Source organism: Cervus elaphus, chromosome 8 (genome assembly GCF_910594005.1).
Source record: "Cervus elaphus chromosome 8, mCerEla1.1, whole genome shotgun sequence".
NCBI lineage: Eukaryota > Metazoa > Chordata > Mammalia > Artiodactyla > Cervidae > Cervus > Cervus elaphus.
In genome coordinates this window covers 37849589-37877020 of record NC_057822.1, presented here as the reverse complement: position 1 = coordinate 37877020, position 27432 = coordinate 37849589, and the positions used below count along the sequence as shown (strand labels likewise).

The window sequence follows — 27432 nt, the reverse complement described above, 5'->3', positions numbered from 1 at the left end:
GTTGTGTCTGACTCTTGGTGACCCCATGGACTATAGCCCACCAGGCTCCTCTATCCATGGGATTCTCCAGGCATGAATACTGGAGTGGGTTGCCATGCCCTCCTCCAGGGGATCTTCCTGACCCAGGGACTGAACCTGTGTCTCTTATGTCTCCTGCATTGGCAGGTGGTTCATTACCACTAGCACCACCTGGGAAGCATAAAATATTTTAGTTTTGATGACGTCCCATTTATTTTTTTATTGTTGTTGCTTGTGCTTTTGGTGTCATCTTTAAGATGCCATTGCCTAATAAAAGATCATGAAGATGTATGTTTCTATTCTCTTCCAAGGGTTTCATAGTTTGAGTTCTTTGATTTATTTTGAATTAATTTTTATATGTGGTATGAAATGGGGATCTAACTTTATTATTTTGCATTTGGATATCCAGTAGTCCTAGCACTATTTGTTGAAAAGCCATTCTTTCCCCATTGAGGGGTCTTAGCACCCTTGTCAAAAATCAGTTGAACATAAACATACGGGATTATTTCTGGACTCCCAAGTCTATTCCTGTCATCGCCATGTCTACTTTATGCCAGTATCCCACTAAGCTGTTTACTGTTGCTTTGTGGTAAGCTTTGAAATTGCAAAGGATGAGTCCTACTTTGCTCTTCTTTTTTCAAGATTGTTTTGGCTGTTCTGGGTCCCTTGCAAACTCCATATGAATTTTTAAATGAGCTTTTCAATTTCTATGAAGAATTTAACTGGGACAGAGCACTATTTTTGCTCACATAAATTTATAAAAACAATTAGCATTCTGGGTGAGCAACTCTAGGGGAAGGAGATCCCAGAGGTGTGCAGGATAGCACATTGTCTTACTTCACTCTGCATAGCTGAGTATTCCATAACTGAATTTTGATAAAAGTTCACATTATGGTCCAGAATAATGTAGTCCTCTCCAGCGGTCCTTTTGTGTCCCAGCTGCAGTTGGTTCCATATCTTCCCCTGGGTATGGATTTAATAGTTTTCATTATGTTTCTTTTCTCTCTCCCTCATACTGTGGGTTGTAGAGGCAGAGACAGTGTTTCTGCCTCCTTCCCATGATGTGAATGGGGACTTCAAAAATACTGCTGCCATCCAGGAAGTCAGCAGACATCCAAAACACTTGATTTCAGGGCCAGGTAAGTTGCCAAGGGTCACCATTTATTAAAATTCAGTTATTCTTTAAGATGAACAAGCATTACTTATGTGCCCGTAACACGGTTTGTCTATATAGTGCATTTCTATGTGGATCCTAAGGAAAGCACAGCCTAGTACAAATCGATGGCCCGTCTCAGAGAGCCCACTCGGGCATCCACGGCCCCCCAGTCGTGGTAACGCCTGTAGTCCCCCGGCCGCAGCAGGTACTGCCGCCCCCGGTAGTTGGGCATCTCGTAGAGGACCCAGCAGCCCTCCAGCACGTGGAGGGAGTGGAGCTCACTGAGCCGGAAGCGGTCGTGGATGCAGGAGCAGTCTTCCGTGAGCTCCGACACCAGGCCTCCGTAGTCATCTCTCTCGTACAGCCTTATCCTGTGAGAGCTGGTCTGTTGTGACAATAAACCAAAAATGAAAAATAAGTTGTGGGCATCCTTGATGTCAGTAAAAGTGACTCAGTCATCCTGCAGCTTCATGAAGCATGGTTTTCAAACCCTCCTGTCACACATGTATCCTCTCCTCACACGGTTGGTTTAAGAAATTGTTGTTGTTGTTTAGTCGCTAAGTCATGTCTGACTCTTTGCAACCCCATGGACTGAAGCCTGCCAGGCTCCTCTGTCCATGGGATTTTCCAGGCCAGAATACTGGAGTGGGTTGCCATTTCCTTCTTCACGGAGGGTATTAAAATAAAACTTACCTGACCAGTGATCTATCTTATGGAAGAAATAAACATTGAAATAAAGTCAACAAAAGGGATTTCTTGAAAGCAAAACAAAAAACAACTATTGTAACTATATTTAGTTGAGTCTTCAGAGATGATTTAACTCCCTTTTCCATTATGACTGTGTATCCCTGAATCCTATCAAGCATGTTTTTAAGTCACTTTTGCACTCACCATTGACAACAATTCACATTTACTCTTAGTCCACATGTCTGACATTTTGCCAAGTCACTTGTACCAGTTGAGTTTCTGGCCTCAAAGAAGTTCTTATCTTGTACCTCTTTTTGCATCTGCAAAGTTCTCTAGCCAAATTTTGGTTTCACTTCCTGAATCTGCTTTCCACGACACATAATTTGGTGATTCAGAAAGTCCAAATACAAACTACACATGATTAATAGACATTAAGCAGGACTTTGGTGAGGACTGCTGCTGCTGCTGCTGCTAAGTCACTTCAGTCGTGTCCGACTCTGTGCGACCCCATAGATGGCAGCCCACCAGGCTCCGCCGTCCCTGGGATTCTCCAGGCAAGAACACTGGAGTGGGTTGCCATTTCCTTCTCCTACATCCCATGAAATCTTAATGAACGATTTTTCTGACCCTTGTAAGAAATTAGTTGATAATATCTGCTGAATACAGGGAGCCACTTGCAAGCAGACATACATTGTTCCAGTTTCTAAATCTGTATGTCATAGAAAAGGTATTGAAAATAATCGCCAATACTGCTAGAATATGTTATATCTATGTTGTTCTCCCGTAGTCGGTCAGTATTTTTATCGTTAAGAAATAATGATATACTGATAGATTTTTTTCTTTACTGAACACATGATTTTTATTTAGAAATTAGGGATCAGCTAGATGCTACCAGATTTAGTTTTAGAAGCTATATCATTGTGATTTCTTATGCCTAAAAGCAATTTACCCATTTTTAATGCTAAATGAGTTTAAATGTTTCCGTATGAGAACATAGTAAAAAGGCAATCTATTTTTTTTTTTTTTCAATGCTGGAGAGTTGGGCTTTGTTATTTCACTGTGAACACTAGTCCTGAGTTTAAACAAACTGACTTTTTATAGGAATTCATGGCCCTGGATCAGTGATGCTGTCACACCGGTCGGGTTGAAGCAAGACTCACGTAAGGAATAGCGCGGCAGGAGCAGATGGAGTCGCTGAGGCCCATCCACTGCTGGTAGTCGGGGTAGTCTCCGCGCCGCAGGAAGTACTGGTGGCCCTGGTAGTTGGGGCGTTCATATAGCATCCAGCAGCCGCTGTCCACACGGACGGAGTTGCAGCGGCTGAAGTAGGGCTGCAGGTTGGGGCAGTCGCTGCTGCACTCGTAGCGGCGGCCCTGGAAGCCCCGGTCCTCGTAGAAGGTGATCTGCGTGCAGGTGGAACATAAGGTGACAGCAGGAAGTCAGCTGGGAGATACATCCCCCCTCCACACACACACACCGTCAACATGCAGCAGGCCTGGTGTGGCACCTCAGTTGGCTCACCTTCCCCATGGTTGTTGATGGCGGGTGATCAGCGTCCAGCCTGACGGGGACAAACGTGGCATCTGGTATATATAGCAGGAGGGCTGCTGCGTTGGCAAGAACAACACAAAAGGGGCCTGGGGTGGCGTGTGAGGGGATTTCCGTGTCCTCTCTCTCCCTTGTTTTTTCATTTGGGATCATGGGGCAGGGGGCTCTCATTCTCTCTGGCCTTTTCAGGTTGTCCTCACTCGTGCCAGTGAAAGGAATTGAAGTCAGCAGAGCCATTATGACCTTGGAGACAAAGGATGCACTTCTCAGCCTATGCAGGGCTCTAGAGATACATTACGTGCCCGGTGTTGTGTGCAGTTTGCCTATGGAAACTGCTGAGATGAGGTTGGTGGTTCCCCCTGGGGTGACGCGTGACAATCCTATGAGTTCCAGAAGGATTTGACGTGCTAAGGGCAACCAAAATAAAACCCTCTCACTGAAAAGCAATTACATTTCCTAACTTGTGTGCTAAGTTGCTTCAGTAGTGTCCGACTCTTAGTGGCCAGGTTCCTCTGGCCATGGGGTGCTCCAGGCAAGAACACTGGAGTGGGTTGCCATGCCCTCTTCCAGTGTATCTTCCAGACCTAGAGACTGAACCCCCGTCTCTACTGCTAACACAACCTGGGAAGCCCACATTTCCTAAATCACCTTGTCAGTATTATGTGGTTTCGATAAAAACATTTTGCATATGTTTATGTAGGGAAGAAACAATTAGTGCATGTAGAAGCCTAAGTGTCAATCATAGATATCAACGAATGGCAAGGTTATAGGTCTTAATTTTACATTTTTATTTCTCCTTTTTTTGTTTTCAGTTTCTTTAACTTTCTATTATGTACATATATATGACTTTAATGAGGTGAAAAAATAAAATCAACCTGTAAATGTTTAACTTTTAGGTGCTAGTGAAAGGCAGCAAATTTTGTCAATAGCCACATTTTGTCCTGAGTTTTAACATCTCCCTTTGGGCTTGAATGACAGAGGTCTCCTGAGACTCTCAGACACTCCAAGAGCAGTAACATATCCGGGATCCTCTCATTCCCTTCTCCCCTCAACCCATCTTCCAGGGTTGCTTTTTGTTTTCAAAACTAGCAGCATGATTTGCCTGAGTTTCCCCTCCCTGAAGCATTACTGTTTCATAGGAAGGCCCCAGGCAACTGTTTGAGAAACTTTCTCCCTTGCTGCCAACCTATTGCTTTAGAAATACTCTTCAGATATGCAGGGGCAGAATATGACTCAATCCCCCACGCTTTGTCATCCCATACATATGCAGAAAGATGAAATCAAACATAGGTCCTGGTTCTTGACCTGTGGAGGCAATCTAAAAGGACATCCAACTATAGCTGGCAATATGTCCACAATGCCATCTGTGAAAGTCTCAGGTAGCATGTAAAGCAAAGTTGCAGATGTTAAGAGGAGAGGCATCAACAGCTACAAAGAAAAACGTTCCCTTGCATGTGGCAGAGCTAGACAACCCCCCCCCCAAAAAAAAAAAAAAGCTGGGCAGGGACTTGTGAAATTCAACAGTATACACAAGGACCAGTGGACAGACCTAATGCATCAGGTCTACTGGTCAACCTTAGTTACAGCCGTAATTGAACCAGTGTGGAAAAGGCTGCCTTGGTCTTTCCAGCCACAATGCCACATTGAAATACACCACCACTTTTAACAAAAGTCAACAAACCACATGCCAGTTTTGGCACATGTTAAATAAAACTGTTCTGTGTTAACAAAACCTTAAGATGGTATAACTTACACTCAGGTTCATTTGGTCAAATTGCTACTACATGTATTTATAAACTCAATTTATAATCGGCATTTTGAAAAGGTGTTGAAAGACTAGAACCTTTTTTTTTTCTAGTAGTCCTTGTGTTCTATTGAAAGAAAGCCTGTATTCATTTTTCTTTTAAGGCTTTATTGAAATGAGTTTAAATGTTTCCATGTGAGTACATAGTAAAGGCAATTGATGAAGGTTAATTTTATTTTGGATTGAAACTTTGGAAAACTGCCTCCTACTCCACTATTCTGCAATGTTCAGTGCTAAACATTTGTAAAATGTGCTGCAAAGTCAGCCTATTCTAACACAGAAATAGTATATATTCTCAAAATTCTCCAGCCAACCATCTTCCAGTCACAATGAAGTAGCATAAGATACATACTTGCTATTAACCACAATATGGCCAAACAACCTGATTCTAATTGAAGAAAGCTCAACATCCAAAATAACACTTCAATGCACTTCGCATCAAAAGCTAACTGCAAAGAAAAATATGCTGGCAAGAGTTGCAGTTTTAAGATGATGGTTCCCTTCTTCCAGAGACTTTATTATGAACTCCCCTGGTGCAATTCCAAGTTTCTAAGTGACCTGCAGAATAAAAAGATGATTATGTTATCAAACACATCAGTTTAAAATGGACACAAACATTAGATTTCAATCTATAAGGAGTTAAGGTCAAATATCAGATACCAAGTTACTGACAAAGATGAGCTAAAATAAAAGTGAATACAAAAGAATTTCCATGGAATTCTTCTCAGACATTTGGAAATTGACTTATATTTCTCAGTTAAATATAGTACATGATCCCACACAGGGAAATTATTGGGTTAATAACACATTTTATAGTGTATTTCCTTATATACTATAAAATTAGTCTCTTAAATAACCACAGGATGGTTATTTGTGAATGTTTTCTATTTTTTTTGCCCTTGTTCTTTGTTCTTATTTGTCTTTCACTCTTTTTCTACCTTTCCTAGAATGTGGCGTTGCTCATACCCATTTTAACTAATAAATGAGCTATTAGATTACCAAGCAGCACAAGAGAAATTTTGGAAACTGTTTTCCAGAATACCTGGATTTTAAAAAAATAATTCTTCTTTTCCCCTCATTTATTAAAGAAAATCAGTGACTGGAAATAAATAGAAAATTCTGACTAAGGCATTAATATCTCGCAGTTTAAAAATGTTCATCACCTAAAAGACATGATACAGTATCCACAAGGCATAAAAGAAAAGACTAAGAAGCTTAAACACATAAATGAAAAATGTCTGCAAACAATAAGCTAAAAAGCATTTTTAATACATTTGAAAACATTTTTAAGTTTATTTATTTTTATTTATTTTGGCTGCGCTGGGTCTTCATTGCTGTGTGAGGGCTTCCTCCAGTGCCCGTGAGAGGATGCTACCCTGCCGTTGTGGCATTCAGGCTTCTCATCGTAGTGGCTTCTCTTGTTTTTACGCACAGACTCCAGGCACATGGGCTCAGCAGTTGAAGTTCTTGGGCGCTAGAGCACTGGTTCAGTATGTGGTGCATGGGCTTAGTTGCCCAGAAGCATGTGGCATCTTCCTGGACGAGGGATTGAACCAGTGAACCCTGCTTTGGCAGGTGGATTCTTAACCACTGCACCACCAGGGAAGTCCTTTCATACACTTAATACAGTATTTATTTGATTGACTTGTTGTTTCTAATCAGGTGTGCACGTATTATTAATGTATATATTGATGTGTACATGTACAGCAAATATTTGGATTGAAAATCATTAACAGTTGTTACTTCTGAGGAGTAGGACAAGGGTGTGGGAAAGAGGGGATTCTTTTACTTTTTGCTATGTAATTTGAAACTTTTACTGTAAGTACTACTATTTTAATTGAAAAATTAATTTGGAAAGTCATTACCCAAGAGTTGGAAAAGATGCCTGAAGTACACAAATATCAACAATAAAGCAAGAAAGCCCTCACAAATGTGGTTTCTGCTGCTTGAAGAAGGGCATTGTAGGATGGATTCATCTCAGGATCTGGCCTTACTGCAAGATGGACACTTATTCTGTTGACATGCCTGGGTTTACAAGCATCAGTTAGCCTATAGGAGAAGCTGGTCCCCAGAAATGATCCTCTCAATCAGTATGGACAGGGCACAGTGATTTAAGCACACTCACCTAAGGACCACTCACTGCTGATTCATTAATCAACAATAACTACTGAATATCTACTGCCTGGAAAGCACTTTACATCCATGTGGGAAATAAAAAGGGAATAAAAGATCTGCTTCCATCAAGAAGCCAACAGTCTTCAATGGCTATGAAAGAAAACATACAGGAAGTGAAATTATACTTTCAAAATAACATACCAATGAGTAATCTTAAGAACTAGATTTTTTGGACATAGGGTGCATAGATGAGCCTCAGAGGGCAATGGACCACTGTTTCAGAGATATGTTTTTTTTCATGATTAAGCTTAAAGTCTTGATTACGTGTGTGTGTGTGTGTGTGTGTGTGTGTGATGTTATTTCTGAAGTTGTTACTGTTTTCTTATTTTCTGTGTTCTGTTTTACTTCCTAGAGTTTGCTAGGGCTTCCCTTAAGGCTCAGACAGTAAAAATTCGCCTGATATGCTGGAGACCCAGGTTCAATCCCTGGGTCAGGAAGATCCCCTGGAGGAGGGCATGGCAACCCACTCCAGTATTCTTGTCTAGAGAATCCCCATGGACAGAGGAGCCTGGCGGTCTACAGTCCATGGGGTCGCAAAGAGTTGGACACAACTGAGCGACTAAGCAAGCAAAGTTTGCTATCCCAAACTCATATTTTTAAAATTGTTACTTACTTCAAAAGGTAGATCTACTTCAAAAAGATCTTCAGTAACAAAGATATCGTTCTAGAAAAGCTATACCTTCAAGTCTCATTATTGTTATTTGTTGTTTAGTCGCTAAGTCATGTCCAACTCTTTCACACACCAATGGACTGCAGCCTGCCAAGTTCCTCTGTCCATGGGATTTTCCAGGCAAGAATCAAGCCATTTCCTCCTCTGGGGGATCTTCCTGACCCAGGGACTGAACCTGCATTACAGGCAGATTCTTTACCATCAAGCCACCGGGGAAGCCCAAATCTCATTATAGCAAATGTCTTTAAAGGAAAACTCAATATTTTGTAAATATTTCCTATTAACATGGTTGGTCTGCTACTAGAATAACACATATTAAAGGCCTGATATGACCAAAGATTTCAGGCAGTTCTTAAAGCTGTGGTTTACTATGATAAGATTATATTTCTAATCAGTCAATAGTTGGCCTCAGAAAACCTGAACAAATCCTGAGCCCTGTGTGACTTAGCCTACTGAGAGACTCACATTTAATGCATAGTATAGCAACCAAGTTACATAAAAAGGAATTTCAATTTTCACTTGTGATTCTTGAATGCTTAGTCACTCAGTCATGTCTGACTCTTTGCAACCCTTTGGACTGCAGCCCACCAGGCTCCTCTATCCATGAGATTTTTCAGGCAAGAACACTGGAGTGGGTTGCCACTTCCTCCTCCAGGGGATCATTCCCAGCTCAGGGACTGAACCCACATTTCCTGTGTCTCTTGGGTTGCAGGCAGATTTTTTACCTGCTGAGCCATTAGGGAAGCCCCTGTATTTCCTGAAGCAAGATCAATTCAGAACCCAGAGATTCTGTTTTCAAAATTCCTCTTTCCCTTTCCTACCTTACAACCTTCAGTTGATCCAGAGTCTCTCATTCAACAAAATCCTAAAATATCCCAGCCACCCCCTCCCCCAAGCCTAAACTACTTTTCTGATTCTCTCCCTGCTTTTAATATATTGACCACCTTGGTCTCTCTGACTTTAAAATTTTCCTTTTCACTTTGTACATTATAATTGAGAACACAGTGTTGGAATGTCAAAGAACCCTCCTTGCTTTCTCCTTCCCTTCCAGCCTTGTCCATCTCTGACCATTATCTGAAGTCTGCGACATAAATGTCCAAGGAATCAGAGAGCAGGGCAGAAACAGCAGAGATACAAAGCAGGCAAAGATAAAATTCTTATTAGTAAGAAAGGGACCAAGAATAGGAATATTTGACACAGATATGAACACAGATTCTCTCCTCAACACATTTACTTGAATCAACAGAATACTAGTTGGTTAACTGTGGTTAGTATTTCTTAAATGATGAAAAGATGATAATGGTCAATATTTAGGAGTTACTCTGTTTTAATCCCTTAAGACCCATAATATCAGTTAATTATTCAGCGACCTTAAGAGGTAGGTACCATTGTTCTTCCCATTTTGCAGAGAAGGATACTTAAGGCCCAAACAAGTTAAGCAACTTGCCCGAAGTCACACAGCTGGTAAATAATGGGCTTTAGTTTCAAAGCCAGAACATCTAACACCCAAAGGCTAGACTTTTAACCATAAGTACTCCCCAAATACCTGGTATCAGTTTGGTTCAGTTTGCATGTTTAGACCTACTTTGTTCTTTGACTGTGTGTCCAAAGATAAATTTTTTGATGATTTCCATTCCATGGCATTTGCTTTCCTTGTAGAACCGCTGGTGGCATTTTTGCTCATTGCTGCCCTTCTTAGCTTGACACCTAGGGATGCATGTAGTAGTCATATCTGTATTAAACTATTTTTAAAAATAAGTCCACCCTCAGTTCTAGATTCTTCCCTGCTAGAGTCCTCTGCTTCCACCACCAAAAGGTCTGAGAAATGACTTCCCCTGATTTCAATGATGGAGGGAAATCAAGTCATAAACATTCCTGATTCTTTTAAATTCCCCCAGACAGAAAGATGTTATTACCATAACAACTTTGACCTCACTTTGTACGTGCATCTCTGAGTATTACTTAAATTTCTCAAAGAGACAGAAGTAAACAGGCTTACTCTGCTTGCGGGCATATTCTGCGGCTTTGGGAGCTGTTAACATGGCCAAAGGGTGCAAGGAGAGGCGGAAGGGTGGAGCTCGGGGAACCTGAAAGGAAAACAGACCTACTGTTAAAAGCTGCACCCACTTCGTGCTGTAAGCAGCTGCTGGTTATAGCACTTGTCTCAAGACTTGGCCTGTCTCCCCAACCCATCTTCCTGATGCGTGACTAGCCGTTGAGGATCATCTTTCATGGGTCATGTGCCTTCCCATGCTGCCTTTGATGGCCATTCTTTGCCCAGAATGGTCTTTTACACAACTGCACTCTTCAGGTGGTTCTCTCTACCTGGAATAGCCTTTTCCTCCTCTTCTGCCTCAAGGCACCTACTTTTCCTTTAAAATGTGGCTCAAATATCACCTTTTCTGAGAAACTGGTCCAGTTGTCGCCCCAGCTTCCTGCTTCCTTGCTGACACCCTCCCAACGCCTCCTAAGGCCAAATTATGGACTCACTCATCTGTGAATGCAAAGCACATGAACGCATAGAACACCCCCCGTGGTGATAGTTAATAACCCGCTGTCTGTTGCACCACGTTGGAAACTCAAGGTTAGGACTGCCCCTTCAGTCTTTCATGCACGCAACAAGTTTCTAGCGAGCACTACAGTAGTCAGGCCCTGTTTTAGGAAGCTGTGGTTGGTAAGACAGACAAGATTCCTGCCTTTCCAGGGCTGAGTGAGGAGAAAAGAACAATAAACTATTAGATAACCAGGATCATCATACATTGTGACAAATTTAATCAACTAAACAAGAGCTTGTGCTAACAAGTCACTGGGCAACCATCACTTCAGACAGAAAGGACAGAAAACATGGATTATACAATAAATGTTCTCTTTATAGACAGAATGGTTTATAGTCTCCTCAGCTGGGCACTTCTAGATTTGATCTCAGTCTTTTTTTTTTTTTTTAATGTGGACCATTTTTGAAGTCCTTATTGAATTTTTTACAATATCGTTTCTGTTTTATGGTTTGGTTTCTTGGACACAAGGATTGTAGGATCTTAGCCCCCCAACCAAGGCTAGAACCCGAACCCTCTGCATTGGAAGGAGATGACTACTAGGGAAGTTCCTGACCTCAGGCTTTTATTGAAATGGTAAATGTATTTATTGAGAGTTTGTGTCCTATCCAGTCTTGTAAAGAATTAAATATAAGCATGAATGATGGCTTCTAACCTCAAGAAGCAAGAATACTGGAATGGGTTGCCCTGTTGTCCTTCAGGGGATCTTCCCAACCCAGGGACTGAACCCAGGTCTCCTTCATTGCAGGCAAATTCTTTACCATCTGAGCCACCAGGCAAGTCCATGAATATGGGAGTAGGTAGCCTATCCCTTCTCCAGGGGATCTTCCCCACTGGGGAAGATCAAATCAAACCGGGGTCTCCTGTATTACAGACAGATTCTTTACCAGCTGAGTTGGCTCAGATGGTAAACAAGTTGCCTGCAATGTGGGAGACCTGGGTTCTATCCCTGGTTCAAGAAGATCCCCTGGAGAAGGAAAAAGCAACCCACTCTAGTATTCTTGCCTGGATAATCCCATGGACAGAGGAGTCTGGCAGGCTGCAGTCCATGGGGTCACGAAGAATCAGACACGACTGATCAACCAAACCAGGCACGACACACACAAAACCTCAAGAAGCACATAATCTATTCTGAAAGATGACCGAGAACAAAGAAAGGAATTAAAAGGAGGCTTTGTATCTGTGTGGAGCAAGGGTAGGTGTGATAACAGCCCTGCAGGATGATACATGCCTTATGTAAGAAAGAAAACTGGCTTGCACAGCGTCTTGATGCATTTCTGCACAAAGAAAAGTCAAGACAGATTCTTCCAGGGAATTCTTTGTTGTCCAGTGGTTAGAACTTGGCACTTTCATGCTATGACCTACATTCCAGAGAACTAAGATCCCACAAGCACAGTGATGCAGCCAAAAAATAAAAAGACAGGCCTTTCATGCTTTAGTTTCCCTGTCCACTGGGGAAGAGAGAAACCGAGTATTTTAAAGGTCATATCCAGTTCACGTATTCTATGACTCCTGATAATTGATGACTCATGCAAGCAGTTAATGTAGCTCCCTCTGTGGTTTATAAGAAAAATTATTTTACAAGGAGGATGACATTGAAGTCCTAAACCTAGAGTCAATCATATGCTTTTTTTTTTCCCCCCTTCAAAGATTGATACCTTCTTTGTACTACTCAGCTAGGGAGTAACAGAGTTGGGACTGGACACAGTCTGTTGGTCTCTGAAGAGCTTGCTTTGAGTTTTAGATGCAAGTTTGAATGGACAGGAGTGACGGGTGCCCAGACACTAGGGTGTGGCTTCATGAAGAGAGGAGGAAAGAAGAGATTCTGACATTCTCCAGTTACCTGTCTGTCTTTTCCCTCTTTCTGTCCAATGTTCCACTCTCTTTACCTCCTTTTCCTTTTTCCCTCTTTTTCTGCCAAATGGAACTGAAGAATATTTGTATTGCTTGCTTTATTTGTCAAAGGAAGGTTTATGCTCCTTTTCCTTCAGTTTGAAAATGTGTAGAATCTCTACACATTTATCTGAAGCTAACTGCAAATCACTCCAGTATTCTTCATCCATGGAAAATACCATGAATGGAGGACCCTGGTGGGCTACAGTTGATGGGGTTGCAAAGAGCCAGACACAACTGAGCGACTAACACCTTCACCACCTTCACTTTCAACTGCAAATAATTCTCACATGTGAAGTTCTTAATTTTTTTTTTCCTATGGGTCCAAGTTTCTCAGCAGAAAAACGGCTCCCTGTCAGCAAAAAAAAAAAAAAATTCCCTCTCCCGAGTAGAACTTGAAGTTTGTAATGTATTAACAAAATTGAACAGTTCTGGGTCCTTGATGGCTTTCTGTCACCAGGTGGCAGCAGATAGTCCTGAAAAAAGCTATCAAGCCCACACAGTACCCATGTGGTGCATGCTAAGTCACTTCAGCCGTGTACCACTCTATGTGACCCCATGGACTGCAGCCAGCCAGGCTCCTCTCTCCATGGGATTCTCCAGGCAAGAATACTGGAGTGAGTTGCCATGCTGTTCTCCAGGGGATCTTCCCAGCCCAGGGTTTGAAACCGTGTTTCTTACGTCTCCTGCATTGGCAGGAGGGTTCGTTACCACTAGCGCCACCTGGGAAGTCCCAAGTGGCCAATTCAAGTGGCCAAAACCTCTACATAATCTGATTAGTATTCAACAGGGCTTTAAGCTTTTGCTTGGGAAGGATTTTAGCTGTTGTTTAGGAGACAGTGTATCTGGAGGAATCAAAGTTTATTCATACACATGCAGCCGTTAAAGAAGAACATTTATCAACATTTTTTTTTTTTAACCACCCCACCTTGTAGTTAAATCCAGTTTTAAAAAAATTATGTTAAACTCTTAAGGACTGTTTTAAAGTCTCTCTCACAATTTAATCTTTGAAATACTATGTTTTCATTAAGAGGACCTGCTAACTCTTTGTTTAAGATGTAGAAGAGGCGCTGGCAGAGAGCTAATGTGCAGCCGCAAGGGAAAGGCCTGAGCTGGCGTCCTTCAGGCAGGGAGGACCTTGTGAGGTCCACAGGGGTAGAGGACCCTCAGAGGCTTGTATCTGTAGCTGAAATCATATCATACCCTTTGTGATAATTATCTAAAGTAGGCAAAATGTATGTCTTAATAAGGGGCTTCCCTGGTGGCTCAGTGGTAAAGAATTTGCTTGCCAATGTAGGAAATGAGGGTTTGATTCCTGGGTCAGGCAGATTGCCTAGAAAAGGAAATGGCAACCCACTCCAATCATCTTGCCTGGGAAATCCCATGGACAGAGGAGCCTGGAGGGCTACAGTCCATGGAGTCACAGAGACAGAGAGTCAGACACACGACTAAACAACAACATGTCCTAATAATACAGTGGATGCTTGATGAGCTCTTTGATTTTTGAATGTTTAGAGAAGTGGTCCTAAACTAGCTGTGATTTTTGCCTCTTAGGGGACACATGGCAACACTGAAAGACATTTTTAGGTGTCACATCAAGGGGCAGGGGTGGAAAGCTATTGGCATCTAATGGGTATGAAACAGGAGGGAAGGGGGCAGGGCACAACTTTTGAAAGAATGACATAGCCTGAGGACACAGCATAAACTGTTTAGAATCAAATGGGTCCAAGATAGCAGACAAGTCAACTTCGACTAAACCTTCAATCAGCAAGCTAAATAACACACCCAGGGGTGCCATGCAGTTCCAGTTCAGTTCAGTCACTCAGTCGTGTCCGACTCTTTGTGACCTCATGGATTGCAGCATGCCAGGCCTCCCTGTCCATCACCAACTCCTGGAGCTTATCCAAACTTATGTCCATTGAGTTGGTTATGCCATCCAACCATCTTATCCTCTGTTCTCTCCTTTTCCTCCTGCCTTCAACCATTCCCAGCATCAGGGTGTTTTCAAATGAGTCAGTTCTTCACATCAGATGGCCAAAGGATTGGAGTTTCAGCTTCAACATCAGTCCTTCCAATGAATATTCAGGACTGATTTCCTTTAGGATGGTCTGGTAGGATCTCCTTGCAGAGCAAGGGACTCTCAAGAGTCTTCTCCAACACCACAGTTCAAAAGCATCAATACTTCGGTGCTCAGCTTTCTTTATAGTTCAACTCTCACATGACCACTGGAAAAACCAAAGCTTTGACTAGACAGACCTTTGTTGGCAAAGTAATGTCTCTGCTTTTTAATATGCTGTCTAGGTTGGTTATCACTTTCCTTTCAAGGAGCAAGTGTCTTTTAATTTCATGGCAGCAATCACCATCTGCAGTGATTTTGGAGCCCCCCAAAAATAAAGTCTGACACTGTTTGCATTGTTTCCCCATCTATTTGACGTGAAGTGATGGGACCAGATGCCATGATCTTAGTTTTCTGAATGTTGAGCTTTAAGCCAACTTTTTCATCCTCCTCTTTCACTTTCATCAAGAGGCTCGTTAGTTCTTCTTCACTTTCTGCCATAAGGGTGGTGTCATCTGCATATCTGAGGTTATTGATATTTCTCCCGGCAATCTTGATTCCAGCTTGTGCTTTGTCCGGTCCAGAATTTCTCATGATGTACTCTGTCAACAAAGGTCTGTCTAGTCAAGGCTATGGTTTTTCCAGTAGTCATGTATGGATGTGAGAGTTGGACTATAAAGAAAGCTGACCACCGAAGAATTGATGCTTTTGAACTGTGGTGTTGGAGAAGACTCTTGAGAGTCCCTTGGACTGCAAGGAGATCCAATCAGTTCATCCTAAAGAAGATCAGTCCTGAATATTCATTGGAAGGACTGATGTTGAAGCTGAAACTCCAATCCTTTGGCCACTTGATGCGAAGAGTTGACTCATTTGAAAAGACCCTGATGCTGGGAAAGATTGAAGGCAGGAGGAGAAAGGGATGACAGAGGATGAGATGGTTGGATGGCATCACTGACTCAATGGACATGGGTTTGTGTAGACTCTGGCAGTTGTTGATGGACAGGGAGGCCTGGCGTGCTACGGTTCATGGGGTCACAAAGAGTTGGACACGACTGAGCAACTGAACTGAACTCTGCATATAAGTTAAATAAATAGGGTGACAATATACAGCCTTGACAAACTCCTTTCCTGATTTGGAACCAGTCTGTTGTTCCATGTCCAGTTCTAACTGTTGCTTCTTGACCTTCATGTAGATTTATCAGGAGGCAGGTCAGGTGGTCTGGTATTCCCATCTCTTTCAGAAATTTTCCATAGTTTGGTGTGATCCACACAGTCAGAGGCTTTGGAATAGTCAATAAAGCAGAAGTAGACGTTTTTCTAGAACTCTCTTGTTTTTTTGGTGATCCAACGGATGTTGGCAATTTGCTCTCTGGTTCCTCTGCCTTTTCTAAATACAGCTTGAACATTTGGAAGTTCATGGTTCACATACTGTTGAAGCCTGGCTTGGAGAATTTTGAGCATTACTTTGCTAGCATGTGAAATAAGTGTAATTGTGTCATAGTTTGAAGATTCTTTGGCATTGCCTTTCTTTGGGATTGGAATGAAAACTGACCTTTTCCAGTCCTGTGGCCGCTGTTGAGTTTCCAAATTTGCTGCGATAATGAGTGCAGCACTTTCACAGCATCATCTTTTAGGATTTGAAATAGTTCAACTGGAATTCCATCACCTCCACTAGCTTTGTTCCTAATGATGCTTCCTAAGGCCCACTTGACTTTGCATTTCAGGATGTCTGGCTCTAGGTGAGTGATCACACCATCATGATTATATACAGTTCCAAGGAGCCATCAAAAGACCGAAATGTGGGCTGTGGCCCAATTCCTGGAACTCTCCACCGCTTCCCCAAAATATTTGGAGTAATCCTCCCACTCATTAGCTTATGAAATTACCAACCCATAAAAACTAAACACACCACATTTCAGGGCGGCTGTACTTACCCTCTGCGATGGCCCACATTCTGTCTGTGGAGTGTGTTTCTCTCTAAGTAAATCTACTTCTTACTATCGCTTTGTCTCTCACAGGATTCTTTCTGATGAGACATCAAAAACTGGAGCTTCATTAGGTCCTGACACCAGGTACTGTGGGTTTTGACTGGGTTCAAGTTCCAGTCATATGGGTTAGTGTCCCAAACTGGGTTTTGGCCAGATTCTAGTCCCAGCACATGGGTTCAAGTCCCAATATGAGGCAAACACTTTCAGGTTGAAGGCAGGAATTCTGCTAAACAGCTCACAATGCACTAAACAGCCCCAACTCCACCCCCTACATACAAATTATCTGGTTCAAAATGTTGAGAAACCCTGATTTAGAGGAATATAGAGGGAATCAGACACACCCCCAACTCCCGAGTATCAGAACCTTAACCATGGCTAGTGTTTTGAGGTTACCAGGTGCCAACCACTAAGGGCTTTACTGATGTAACTCACCTCATTTCCCATAGCAATCCCAGCTTTTGGCTCCTGCTTCTACAAATGAAATTGAGGCTGTTAGAGTTTAGAGAATTTGCCCAGGATTATTCTGTTTGAACTAGTAGAGCTGGGATTCGATCCCAGGCTACCTGACTTTAGAATCCTCATGCTTAACTCTTACACATAACAGCCTTTTATGTACAGGACACTCAATAACCTGTAACAATAAACAAACTCAGGTCTTTGAAGGAAAGCCCCTGAAATTCAGTACCCCTAAAACTAAGTTCCTCTGCTGAGTTTATGATTAACCACTCTATCCAAAACATTATTCCCCAGCTTGTCCAACACCTGTTCCACTCAAGGTTGAGGAGTATAAAAAAAAAAAAGAGGGGGTGGGGATTGACACCAAACAGGATCCTATGGAGCCTGAGACCAGGCACCAAATCCTTTCCATGTTCCTCATTTCTTGTTTGTTGAAAAAAAAGCATCAGCCTCCTAGACGTTCCTCAAGTTCCAAAGAGCAGATTCAAACAGTTACTAATTAGGGGAGTGACTCAGGCAGAAAGAAACAGTAGGGCGGCAATGAGGACTGGGCCTGGTTCCTCCTCAGAGGACCTGCATAACAATCTGATACAAATCTCAGTTCTTCTGCAGAAATGAAGACCACCAACCAGGTGGAAGATAATAGTTGTAGGCTGAACACAAGCACAGGGACCCCAGACTGACTGGAGCCGGAAGGCTGATGACTGAAATTCCCAGAACAGCATCAGTTACCTTACCACCAACCAATCAGAGGCGGGTTACACACCCTGGAGCCTGACCCTCCAACTTTTGCCTATAAAAGCTTCTTCCCTGAAACCCATGGGGAGTTTGGGTCTTTAAGCATAAACTGCCATGTTCTCCTTGCTCGGCCCTGTAATAAACCTATCTGTGCTCCAAACTCTGATGTTTTGGCTGTTTGACCTCACTTGGTATCGGGCACGTGCACTTGAGTTTGACAAAACCCCCTTTCTGAGGATATGATTTGTTTTCCTTCAGAGTTGGTCATTATGTAGTCTATGTTGTCAACTACAAATTGGCACTTGCCAAGGGCATGCCATCTGCCTCTGCGGAGATTGAGCCCCGTGTTGCTGCAGCTGTTGAACTTCGACACACCCTGAAGGGAGTTCAAGGGTGGAGAGTGAAGCACTCTGTGCTTCAGAGAAACTGGTGGTACAGGTCTTTAGATAGATATTTTCAGGAACTGATTTCCTGATCCCGATCCTGACATCTTTTCATGTCTAGAAAAGCACTAAATCTTTTCATGGAGACATCAGCTCCTCTTGACTAGCAGAAACCTTTCGTAAAGTAAACATTTGATTGCATTGAACTCCCCCTTCACCAAAATCTTATATACTGACCTTCCTCCGCCACCTCTTTGGAGCAGTCCCTCAGAGCTATCTGAGGTGCTGTCTCCTGGGCTGCAATCTTCATTTGCCCCCAATAAAACTTAACTCACAATTCTTACATTGTGCATCTTTTTAGTGGACAAACAGAACTGGACATGGAACAACTGACTGGTTCAGAATTGGGAAAGGAGTATGTCAAGGCTGTATATGTCACCCTGCTTATTTAACATATATGCAGAGTTGTTATTCAGTCACCCAGTCGTGTCTGACTCTTTGCGACCCCATAGACTGCAGCACTCAAGGCCTCCCCGTCCCTCACCATCTCCTGGAGTTTGCCCAAGTTCATGTGCATTGCACTGGTGATGCCATCCAGCCATTTCATCCTCTGACATCCTCTTCTTCTGGACTCAATCTTTTTCAGCATCGGGTCTTTTCCAATGAGTCAGCTGTTTGCATCAGATAACTAAAATACTGGAGCTTCAGCTTCAGCATCAGTCCTTCCAGTGAGAATTCAGGGTTGATTTCCTTTAGGATTGACTAGTTTGATCTCCTTGCTGTCCAAGGGACTCTTGGGAGTCTTCTCCAGTGCCACAATTTGAAGGAATCAATTCTTTGGTGCTCTGCTTTCTTTACCATCCAGCTCTCACAACCATACATGACCACTGGTAAGACCATAGCCTTGACTTCACAGACTTGTCAACAGAGTGATGTCTCTGCCTTTCAGCACACTGTCTGGGTTTGTCCTAGCTTTGCTGCCAAGAAGCAATTGTCTTCTGATTTCATGGCTGCAGTCACCATCCCCAGTGATTTTAGAGCCCAAGAAGAGGAAATCTGTCACTGCTTCCACCTTTCCCCCTTCTATTCGCCATGCAGTAATGGGGCCAGATGCCATCATCTTAGTTTTCTTAATATTTAGTTTTAAACTGGCTTTTTCACTCTTCTCCTTCACCCTCATCAAGAGGTTCTTTAGTTCCTCTTCACTTTCTGCCATTAGAGTAATATCATCTACATATCTGAGGTTATTGATGTTTCTCCCACCTATCTTGATTCCAGCTTGTAATTCATCCAGCCTGACATGTTTGCAGAGTACATCATGCGAAATGCTGGGCTGGATGAACCACAAGCTGGAATCAAGATTGCTGGGAGAAATCAACAACCTCAGATATGCAGAGGGTACCACTTTGGCTTCCATATATATATATATATATATATATATATATATATACACACATATATATACACATACACATGCATTTATATTCTTTTTAGGTTCTTTTCTATTATAGGTTACTACAAGATATTGAATATAGTTCCCTGTGCTATATAGTAGGTCCTTGTTAGTTATCTATTTTATATATATTAATGTGTATATTTTAATCCCAAACTCCTAATTTATCCTTCCCCACTCCCTTCCATTTTGGCCCCTTTAATGAATCTGGTTTATCCAAGCTACTTGGACACCCATGTTTGCAAACCTGCTTGATGGATAACCCTGCTAAGACTGGAGGGCTTCACGGTGCCCTTCCTTCCAGGATGTGATTTTCCATATTTGTCCTCTGGCCACTTGAGTTGAGACCAAGCAACTAGGTCTGCCTATTGCCTGCCTTTGTCCTCTGCTAGGCAAAGAAGATGAAGGGAAGAAAACATAGTGTCTGAAAAAGAGGGACTTGGGCTCAGATATTTATGTGTATGTGCTGAGGGGTATGGTTTGAAGGGAAAGCCTAAAAGGTGGAAATCCTAGAAGGGAGAAATCTGCAGGAAAAAAGTCAAACAGGATTAAAGCAGCATGGTTGGCTTGACTATCTAAGAAAACAAAAAAGTAGTCTTTCTTCAAAAGCCAAGAAGAGTTTGGTGTCTGAGGAGCATTAGTCCTGGGGTGCCTTATACCTCAACCAAGGAAGCATGTCAGCTGCAATATGAGATATGAGATCTATGAGAAACTGATTTTTTTGGACTCACCCACCCTCATATCCCTGCACCTACAACTATAATAAGTGAATGAATGAATGGAAGAGTTGAAACCAGAGAGATCAGAGAGGAGGTACTGATTTCCTCCATAATCCAGGGAATTTGAGTCTCAAGACCAGGTCAGCTTACATATGGACTAAGGTGAGAGGACCACTGGATTCAGTTACGACACTTCTGAGTAAATGCTGGAGTCCTAAGGTGGCCCTGGTAGACTCCTGACTTTATATGACCCCACCGTTTGCAGTATGGTCTGCAGGTAGGACAGCAAGGCAGGCGGTGTTCCTGTGGCCGTAGCCCTGCTCCTGCCCTGGCCTCCCTTCCAAACCCTGGTGGGGACAAAGGGAAGTGACAGTGGGAGCAGAGGGCCTTGTGTGGGTTCTCCCGGCTTCCCTCCCTGACTTCCTCCCACTCCACGCCTCTGCCCAACCCTGCCCACCCCATCTGCCCTTTCTTCTTCTTCTCTTTTCTAGAGGTTATCCAAAGGCAAAGGGATCAGCAGTTCACCTCTAAATAGAAGCCCATATTTCAAAAGTTGAGTAAATGTTTGTATATTCATACATAGCAAAACCTGAACTAATAGTAAAGATAATTCAGAATACCCTGGGCTATTTGTTTTCTTTTTTTCAAGATTAGCAATTGGAAACCCAAAGAGGGGAAGGGACACAGTCAGAACTCACCCTGGACTCCCTGATCTTTAGTACTTCAGCTGGACTGAATTCCAAGCAGTCTTGTAGAAAGGAGAAATGTGGCAGCAGTAAACTAGATAATTTCTCATGAGAATGAACATTGTAGATCTTGTCCTTGTTCTAGAAGTTATGGTACATCATACAAGAGGAGCACTTGGATTTACCAGACCCATATTATGAAAAGTGTGAGTGAGAGAGAACTTTTGTTAATGCGGAACAGAGACAGCATCTAGACTTTAAGGTGCTCAAGTGGCTGCCTCTATGTATGAATTAATAAAATGCATTTGCTATTATATGTATAGTGCTTTATGTAGTGAAAGCACCTTAGATTTATTACTCAAGTAAAGTATAACTGCATCTGATTTTATATATTTTGATATGAAGCTGTTATTTCATGCCTGAAAATACAACATTATCAATTTATAAAATAAATTCTCTCTAACATTCCGTTATGTTGATAGTCTCAGGTCATCCTTACCTTGGCAGCACCAGAACTGGAAGAAGAGCCAGCCCCATAAATTTTAAAGACTTCCTCAATTGGAATACTGTTCTGTTAAACAACAAAATAATAACAAAAATGTATGATCATATCATGACTTTTCTTTTATTATAAAACAAAACTATTACAGCTCCTGCACATTCCTGGAGAGCATGGGCACCAGATAAATACCTTCAAAATAAATGGATAAGTCAGAGTATCCTAACATCAATTATTTGTGTGTTATTTTTTCCCTTACTTATTTTTTTACAATACAATATAGAAGTCAGTCTTTTTATTAACCTTTAAAAATGAAAAATTTAATTTCAGTAAATTTTAAATATTTAGAAACACTGGTTGAAAAATAAAATAAGTATTCTTTAATATAAAATGAATATTGCAAATACAAAATCTTCATAGATGCAAATAATGTTCTTTTCCTTACCATTAAGATTCCAGCATAAGATGATAAAATCATTGCTTCTCGTTCTTTGTGGTTTGGATATATGGGTCTACCCCGAAATGACATTTTCCTAAGGGGGGAATATGAATAAGAATGGAGGGTTTATTCTTGTCCTTTTTAACAAGAATTTTTGACAAGGTTGTGATGATAATCATAAGTAATAAATAATAGCTCCTTGCTATGCATTTTATTCACAAAACTGATAGGTATCAAACCCCAGAGGACGGGCCACTATGGTGGACAATTGTGGTTTTACCAACCCATATCCTTTTCTCTTCTGTGGCAACTGCTTGGGGGTAACTTCCTTCCTCCTGTTTAAGCCTATAAAGCTCCCCGCTGTATAAGCTTCTAGGGGAGTGATGACGCCCCTAGATTCCAAGGATGGAAAACACACTGTGGACTAATTTAGCCAGCATGTTCTCTCCCTCTTTCCACCCCCAGATAAGTCAGAGCACACAGTGCCACTGAGATACAGTTCTGTGCTTTTTAAAAATCCATTCTCCCCTGGCCTGACTGTTGTGATAAAGTAGGCTAAAACTAGAAATTGTGTCCACTCAGAGGAAATAGCCAAGAGATAGATCCTGATGACCTGGTTTGAGTTTTGAATTAAGCCATGCCTGATGCCCCTCTACCCATGGACTTTGTAGATACAGAGGCAATAAATCTCTCCTCCCTTTCTTCTTCTTCTTTTTTTTTTTTCCGCTTAAGTCCATTCAAACTGGATTTTCTGCTTATTGCAACTAGATACTGATCCCACCATTCAGCACCAGGTGTGTGTTATAGAGCAACAGAGCAGAAAAAAACAACTAGCCTCGTGAACCAGGGATTCAATCCTGGCGTCATTGGTTTCATGTTCTTTCTAGCTGAATGAGTCTGCCTGGCACATATAGATGTGCTTAGTCGCTCAGTCGTGTCCAACTCTCTATGACCCCATGGACTGTGGCCTGTCAGGCTCCTCTGTCCAGGCTTTTCCAAGCAAGAATGATGGAGTGGGTGTCATTTCCACCTCCAAGGGATCTTCCTGACCCAGGGATCGAACCCACGTCTCTTAGGCCTCCTGTATTGACAGGCTGGTTCTTTACCACTATCGCCACGTGGAAAGCCCCACATATGGGAGAAAATGCTAATAGTGCTGGCAAGCATGCAAACAGTGGTGATTCAAACTGCTTAACTCAGGTACACATCTGGTTAAATGCTTGAGAAGTTATGTTTGATGGTCCTTGGGAAAAGATTGCAGCTTTACCCACAAAACTGATCGTTTTTTAAAAAATCAGGACATGTACACAATAAAGCAGAGTTATATTTCTAAGACAAAACATCTTATGCAAGAAAGATCTGTATCTGACAGAAACCAATTCACAGGGATGCAAAATATGTAAGCATGGATAAGACTTCGTCAGACTGATGACTGTGAGATTTTTTCAGGTTTCTAGCTGGAGATGAATACTCCATAGTATTTCAAATCAGAATGCCTTGTGATAAACTTCCTCTGTCATTACTCATTGTTTAAAAACAAACAAACAAAAAAACTGCCAGGAACAAGGACAATTCAACTTACACTTTCTCCCACTCCAGCCAAGTTAAGTCTTCTGAGTGATCCAGCCATTGCAAAGCGACGTTGATAGCCAAGTCATAGTGTGCCTGGAAGCCAGGAGCACAGAGAACAAAGGATCAGGCTGAGACAGTGACTGAAGCTCACCCTGGCGATGACAATGGCACTGCTAAGCCTGTTCTACCCTTTAGTCACGCCCACAACAGTGAGCATCACCAGCTGGGTCCAGTAACCTGATGCTCAGATAGAGATAACTAGTGTTCTTCCGGCATTACATTTAACCCCCCACTAGACCAATGCGTGTGCGTTGGGTGGGTGGGTGGGGGTGCCAGAAATGATAGATAGATTCATGAAATACTAAACTGGGACTCAGGGAATCTGGGTTCAAATCTAGGTTACTGCTAACAACTCATGATACTATATCCTTGGGTGAGCAATTGCTGTTCTCTGGGCCTCAACTTCCCTAAATTTTAAAATAGAAAAAGGGGAAGGTAGAGGAAGAGGGACATAGAGAACAATTTCTAATTTGGTGCAACATCAGAAATATGCTCCTAGGGTCACACATCACAGAAATGTGTCCACCTGATGAGTTGGGGGAATCCCTAGAGACTCAGAGAAGTGGCTTCGGCAGAGCTGGGCTTGAAGGATGAGGAGAATTTCCATAGGTGAAGGACCTCCCACGCCGAGGGTCCAGCGGAAGCAGGGAACTGGAGGTAGACTTGGGTAAGTGACTTGCCTTCTTTGTGGTAAAAAGCTAAGGACCAATTCAGTGTTCATTCTTATCATATTGACCACCCTTTCCTGGTCATTTCTAAGTGTATTCACCATTTATCTGTCAAATCATTCCTTCTCAGTTTGAAGAAGGAAGGTCAGTTTTGTTTTTGTGTTTGTGGATGAATTCCAAGGTTCTACGTAATGGTAACATTCTCTACAAGATGTAACAATGAAATTATTTCTTTCAGGCACTGAACCAAACTGAAAAGAGAAAGAAAAAGAGAGAAAGGGAAGGAAGGAGGGAGGAAGGGAAGGAACAGAGGAAAAAAAGAAAGGCAGTAATCACTTGCTGAAACCTAATCAGTAGATTGATGCCTGGACGGGTAGTGCGGCCATCACCTGTTTGCTCATTAGGAATGCACGTCTCCAGCCTCACTCCAGACCTGAATCAAAACGGTCTTGTAATAAGACCTCATTAAAGTTTGACCAGCACTTATCTAATCGATTTAATTTCTCTATTTAATACATGCATAGAGAAGTAGTATAGAACATGAAGCCTTCCTTAACTGCTCATTCAGCACCGGGGACATCAGACAGGGATGGGCGGGAGGAAGGGGAGACACGTGGTCCTGTCTTCCTCCTTAGCGCAAGAACAGTAAATGGGTAGCATAAAAAGGCTGAGGGCTTACTAATCTCTCTTGAATTAGATCTCTTCACAGCTTCTTTAATTTATGTGAAGTAACTTTGATTACATAACGTGAGTCTGAGTTTCAACAGGTATCATAATAGGAATTTAGGATTATTCAATTACTTGGTTTTCTCCATGAATGGTAAAAAATTATTGCATTTGAGAACTATACAATAGTAGTTTAATCTCATCAAAAGGTGTTTAACATCATGGCTGTCATACTTTTCATCATGTACTCATTTTGCTTTTTCATCTTCTCTCTCCTAAAAGTAAATAAATAATGAAGGTCTCGTGACGGTTTATTGTCATTCTTCTTGCTTTCAGTTTAATGAGTTGAAAAGACCACGTGGACAATCCTAGGATGACAGATGAGAAAGAGGACATTCTGGGAGAAGAGGATCAAGATTAGCCTCATTTATGACAAACATTAGATCCTGTTCCTCCCTGTAACACACATACAACGCAGATGTGATTCACGGCCGCATGCCTTTCTTTACCATATCATCTAGAAACGTGAGTTGCCTTCTTCCTTTTGGGTCAAATTCATTTTCCCGAAGTCTGATGCCAATATAATCTCCCCTTAAAAGCAAGAGAGCAGGATTGAACTAGCAGGAATGACACAGAAGCACGGTCTGCCAAAGATTCCTCCCCATTTCCTCCCTCCTCCACCAAATACAAGAGAAGTCACCAATGGCTCTGGTAGCTGAATCAATATTCATTTTGATTTAAACAGCCATTCTGCAACCCTGCAGATTTAAAGTATCCAACCATAATGAACAAATAAAACTCACAGAGAACTGAATTTCTAGGAAAGCAGGGAGTATGATAAACCCCAATAGGCAGAACAGATGCTACAAAACCGAAAGGATTGAGACCCCCTCTTTGAAGATTCCCCTGCTGCCCTTGACTCCCCCACTGAAGATTCCCCTGCTGCCCTTGCCAAATTCAGGCAGAATGTCTAAAGTTGAAAACTTCCAGATATATGACATGCCGTACAGATGTGTTAGTTAGCTTGAAGGCTTTTTTCCCCTGTTAAAATGAAAATACCATTAGGAGGGTTAGACATAAAAATGTATTAGTGATTCCACTTTAGTGTATATTTATCAGGTTCTTCCCTAACAGACTTTTAATACGGGGAGAGTAGAATAAGGGCCCTTGGAGGTGAATAGAAAGAGGTACTACTCTAGAAAAGTTGGGAGGAGAGACTGGATATAGGAAAAAGGACTCTGGGGTCTCCAAGGTCAATCTCACAGTGTTACATAAGGAGAGTTCTGTTGGTCAAGGTCTTTACCAAACACTTTGGGCAAGTTCCTGTGCTGGATATAAATTTGCTTTTGGATTCTAAAGCTCTTTTGTGTCATTAAGCTATTCTAGATGGATAAAAATTATTGAAGTTTTGCTTTGTAATTTCAAGACACTTTATTTGAACTAGCCTAAATGGATTCTTTTGGATAAAATTAAACTGTACATATATGTATGTATATGCATACATATATATATGTATATACATGTTTATATTTATATTAGTTCTGAAATTCCAGTTCTTTGGATGACATATGTAGAGGAACTGGCATTCCTAATTATGGTTTGTTCTTTATTATGTTGACCTCCAAACACACATGTAAAATGCGTGAATTCATATTGCAGCATTTCTTAAGCACTTATTAAAAGATAATTATCTTAGTAGGCAGAGAAAAGATATTTAATGGGGACTATAATGAGGTTTTTAATAAAAGTGTATTACTGTTATGCCTATAATCATGAAATAGAACCAACAATAACCTTTTTTCCCCTTTTTATATGGTCTTTGATTTTCACCAACCTCTTAACAAAGTATCAAGTCAATGAAAAGCTACCACAGGAGAAAAAAATTTCCATGGGAAAACTTAATGTTTTCTTTATGTGTTTAAAATGAAGTTTGGATGGCAAAAGATAGAGATAAATTATTTAACCGATAAGATTCACAATAGAAGAAGCAGAGGCTGCAATATAAATGCTGCATCCTTGGGTACCTATTTTTAAGGAATCTCACTCATATCTTTTACTAGTCAAACCCTTTCAAAGGCATACCCTGCCCAGCGCAGACTGAAGCTCTCAGCTCAGATCCTAGGCTCTAGAGTAGGGATGTCTCAGTTGTGTATGCTGCTGGCAGAAACATCCTCTCTAGAGATTTAGCATCCTGCTTTGCACCACATGTGAGGCCTTTGGGGCAGAGACAGAGGCCAGATCATCTGGCTGTCTCCTGCACCATGGGAACAAATTCTTTCTTAGGCTTTTAACCCCTCTGCCAATATCCAGACTATCTATGACGTACAACCCGCCAAATGCTCAGTGCAATAAATGTAAGCTATTTTCCATCAGACTTACAGGAGCTTTTTCATTTCCTTCTTTAGGAGCCTTCTTTCCATGATTAAAGGCTTATCCAGCTGAGCAGGTAACTGCAGCTACACTGCACCTTTATCCTTTGGAAAGACCCAGCCTCTCTGAGCCTTGAAGCTACAGCAGCAAATCAGAGAGAATTTGAGCAAAGGATG

General features: G+C 41.9%; 2 protein-coding genes across 5 annotated transcripts; both read right to left on the bottom strand.

Annotated features, from left to right (window-relative positions):
- Window positions 1-1158: 1158 nt before the first annotated feature.
- On the bottom strand, window positions 1159-3391 carry CRYGA (crystallin gamma A). Its single transcript, XM_043910614.1, has 3 exons — window positions 3383-3391; window positions 3022-3264; window positions 1159-1559 (listed from the first exon to the last, which is right to left on the bottom strand). The coding sequence occupies exons 1-3, from the start codon at window positions 3389-3391 to the stop codon at window positions 1287-1289; spliced, it is 525 nt and encodes a 174-aa protein (XP_043766549.1). The 3' UTR covers window positions 1159-1286.
- Window positions 3392-5300: 1909 nt separating this feature from the next.
- Window positions 5301-27383, bottom strand: C8H2orf80 (chromosome 8 C2orf80 homolog). 4 transcript variants are annotated; one of them, XR_006342406.1, is made up of 10 exons: window positions 27266-27334; window positions 25396-25477; window positions 23503-23585; window positions 21927-22014; window positions 21482-21553; window positions 16980-17018; window positions 10058-10145; window positions 9644-9765; window positions 7339-7478; window positions 5301-5771 (listed from the first exon to the last, which is right to left on the bottom strand). XR_006342406.1 is itself a non-coding variant. In XM_043910228.1 (9 exons), exons 1-9 carry the CDS (start codon window positions 27304-27306, stop codon window positions 5763-5765), a joined length of 624 nt encoding a protein of 207 aa, XP_043766163.1. In that variant the 5' UTR covers window positions 27307-27334; the 3' UTR covers window positions 5301-5762. The 4 variants fall into 4 exon arrangements, 2 of the variants coding, with proteins under 2 accessions (XP_043766163.1, XP_043766164.1); XR_006342407.1 differs by lacking the exon at window positions 16980-17018; XM_043910228.1 differs by lacking the exon at window positions 7339-7478.
- Between the last annotated feature and the right edge of the window lie 49 nt (window positions 27384-27432).

Bases quoted from the DNA above. Each gene is read 5' to 3' on its own strand.
- CRYGA (XM_043910614.1), bottom strand. The intron at 1,560-3,021 runs GTGAGTCTTGCT...TTGTCACAACAG, and splicing joins CCTGCCGCGCTATTCCTTAC to ACCAGCTCTCACAGGATAAG.
- C8H2orf80 (XM_043910228.1), bottom strand. From the start codon at position 27,306: ATGGAAAGAAGGCTCCTAAAGAAGGAAATGAAAAAGCTCCT. The intron at 23,586-25,395 runs GTAAAGAAAGGC...CCTGGCTTCCAG, and splicing joins TCACGTTTCTAGATGATATG to GCACACTATGACTTGGCTAT. The intron at 10,146-16,979 runs GTGAGTTACATC...TTTTCCTTTCAG, and splicing joins GGATTGCTATGGGAAATGAG to GTTCCCCGAGCTCCACCCTT.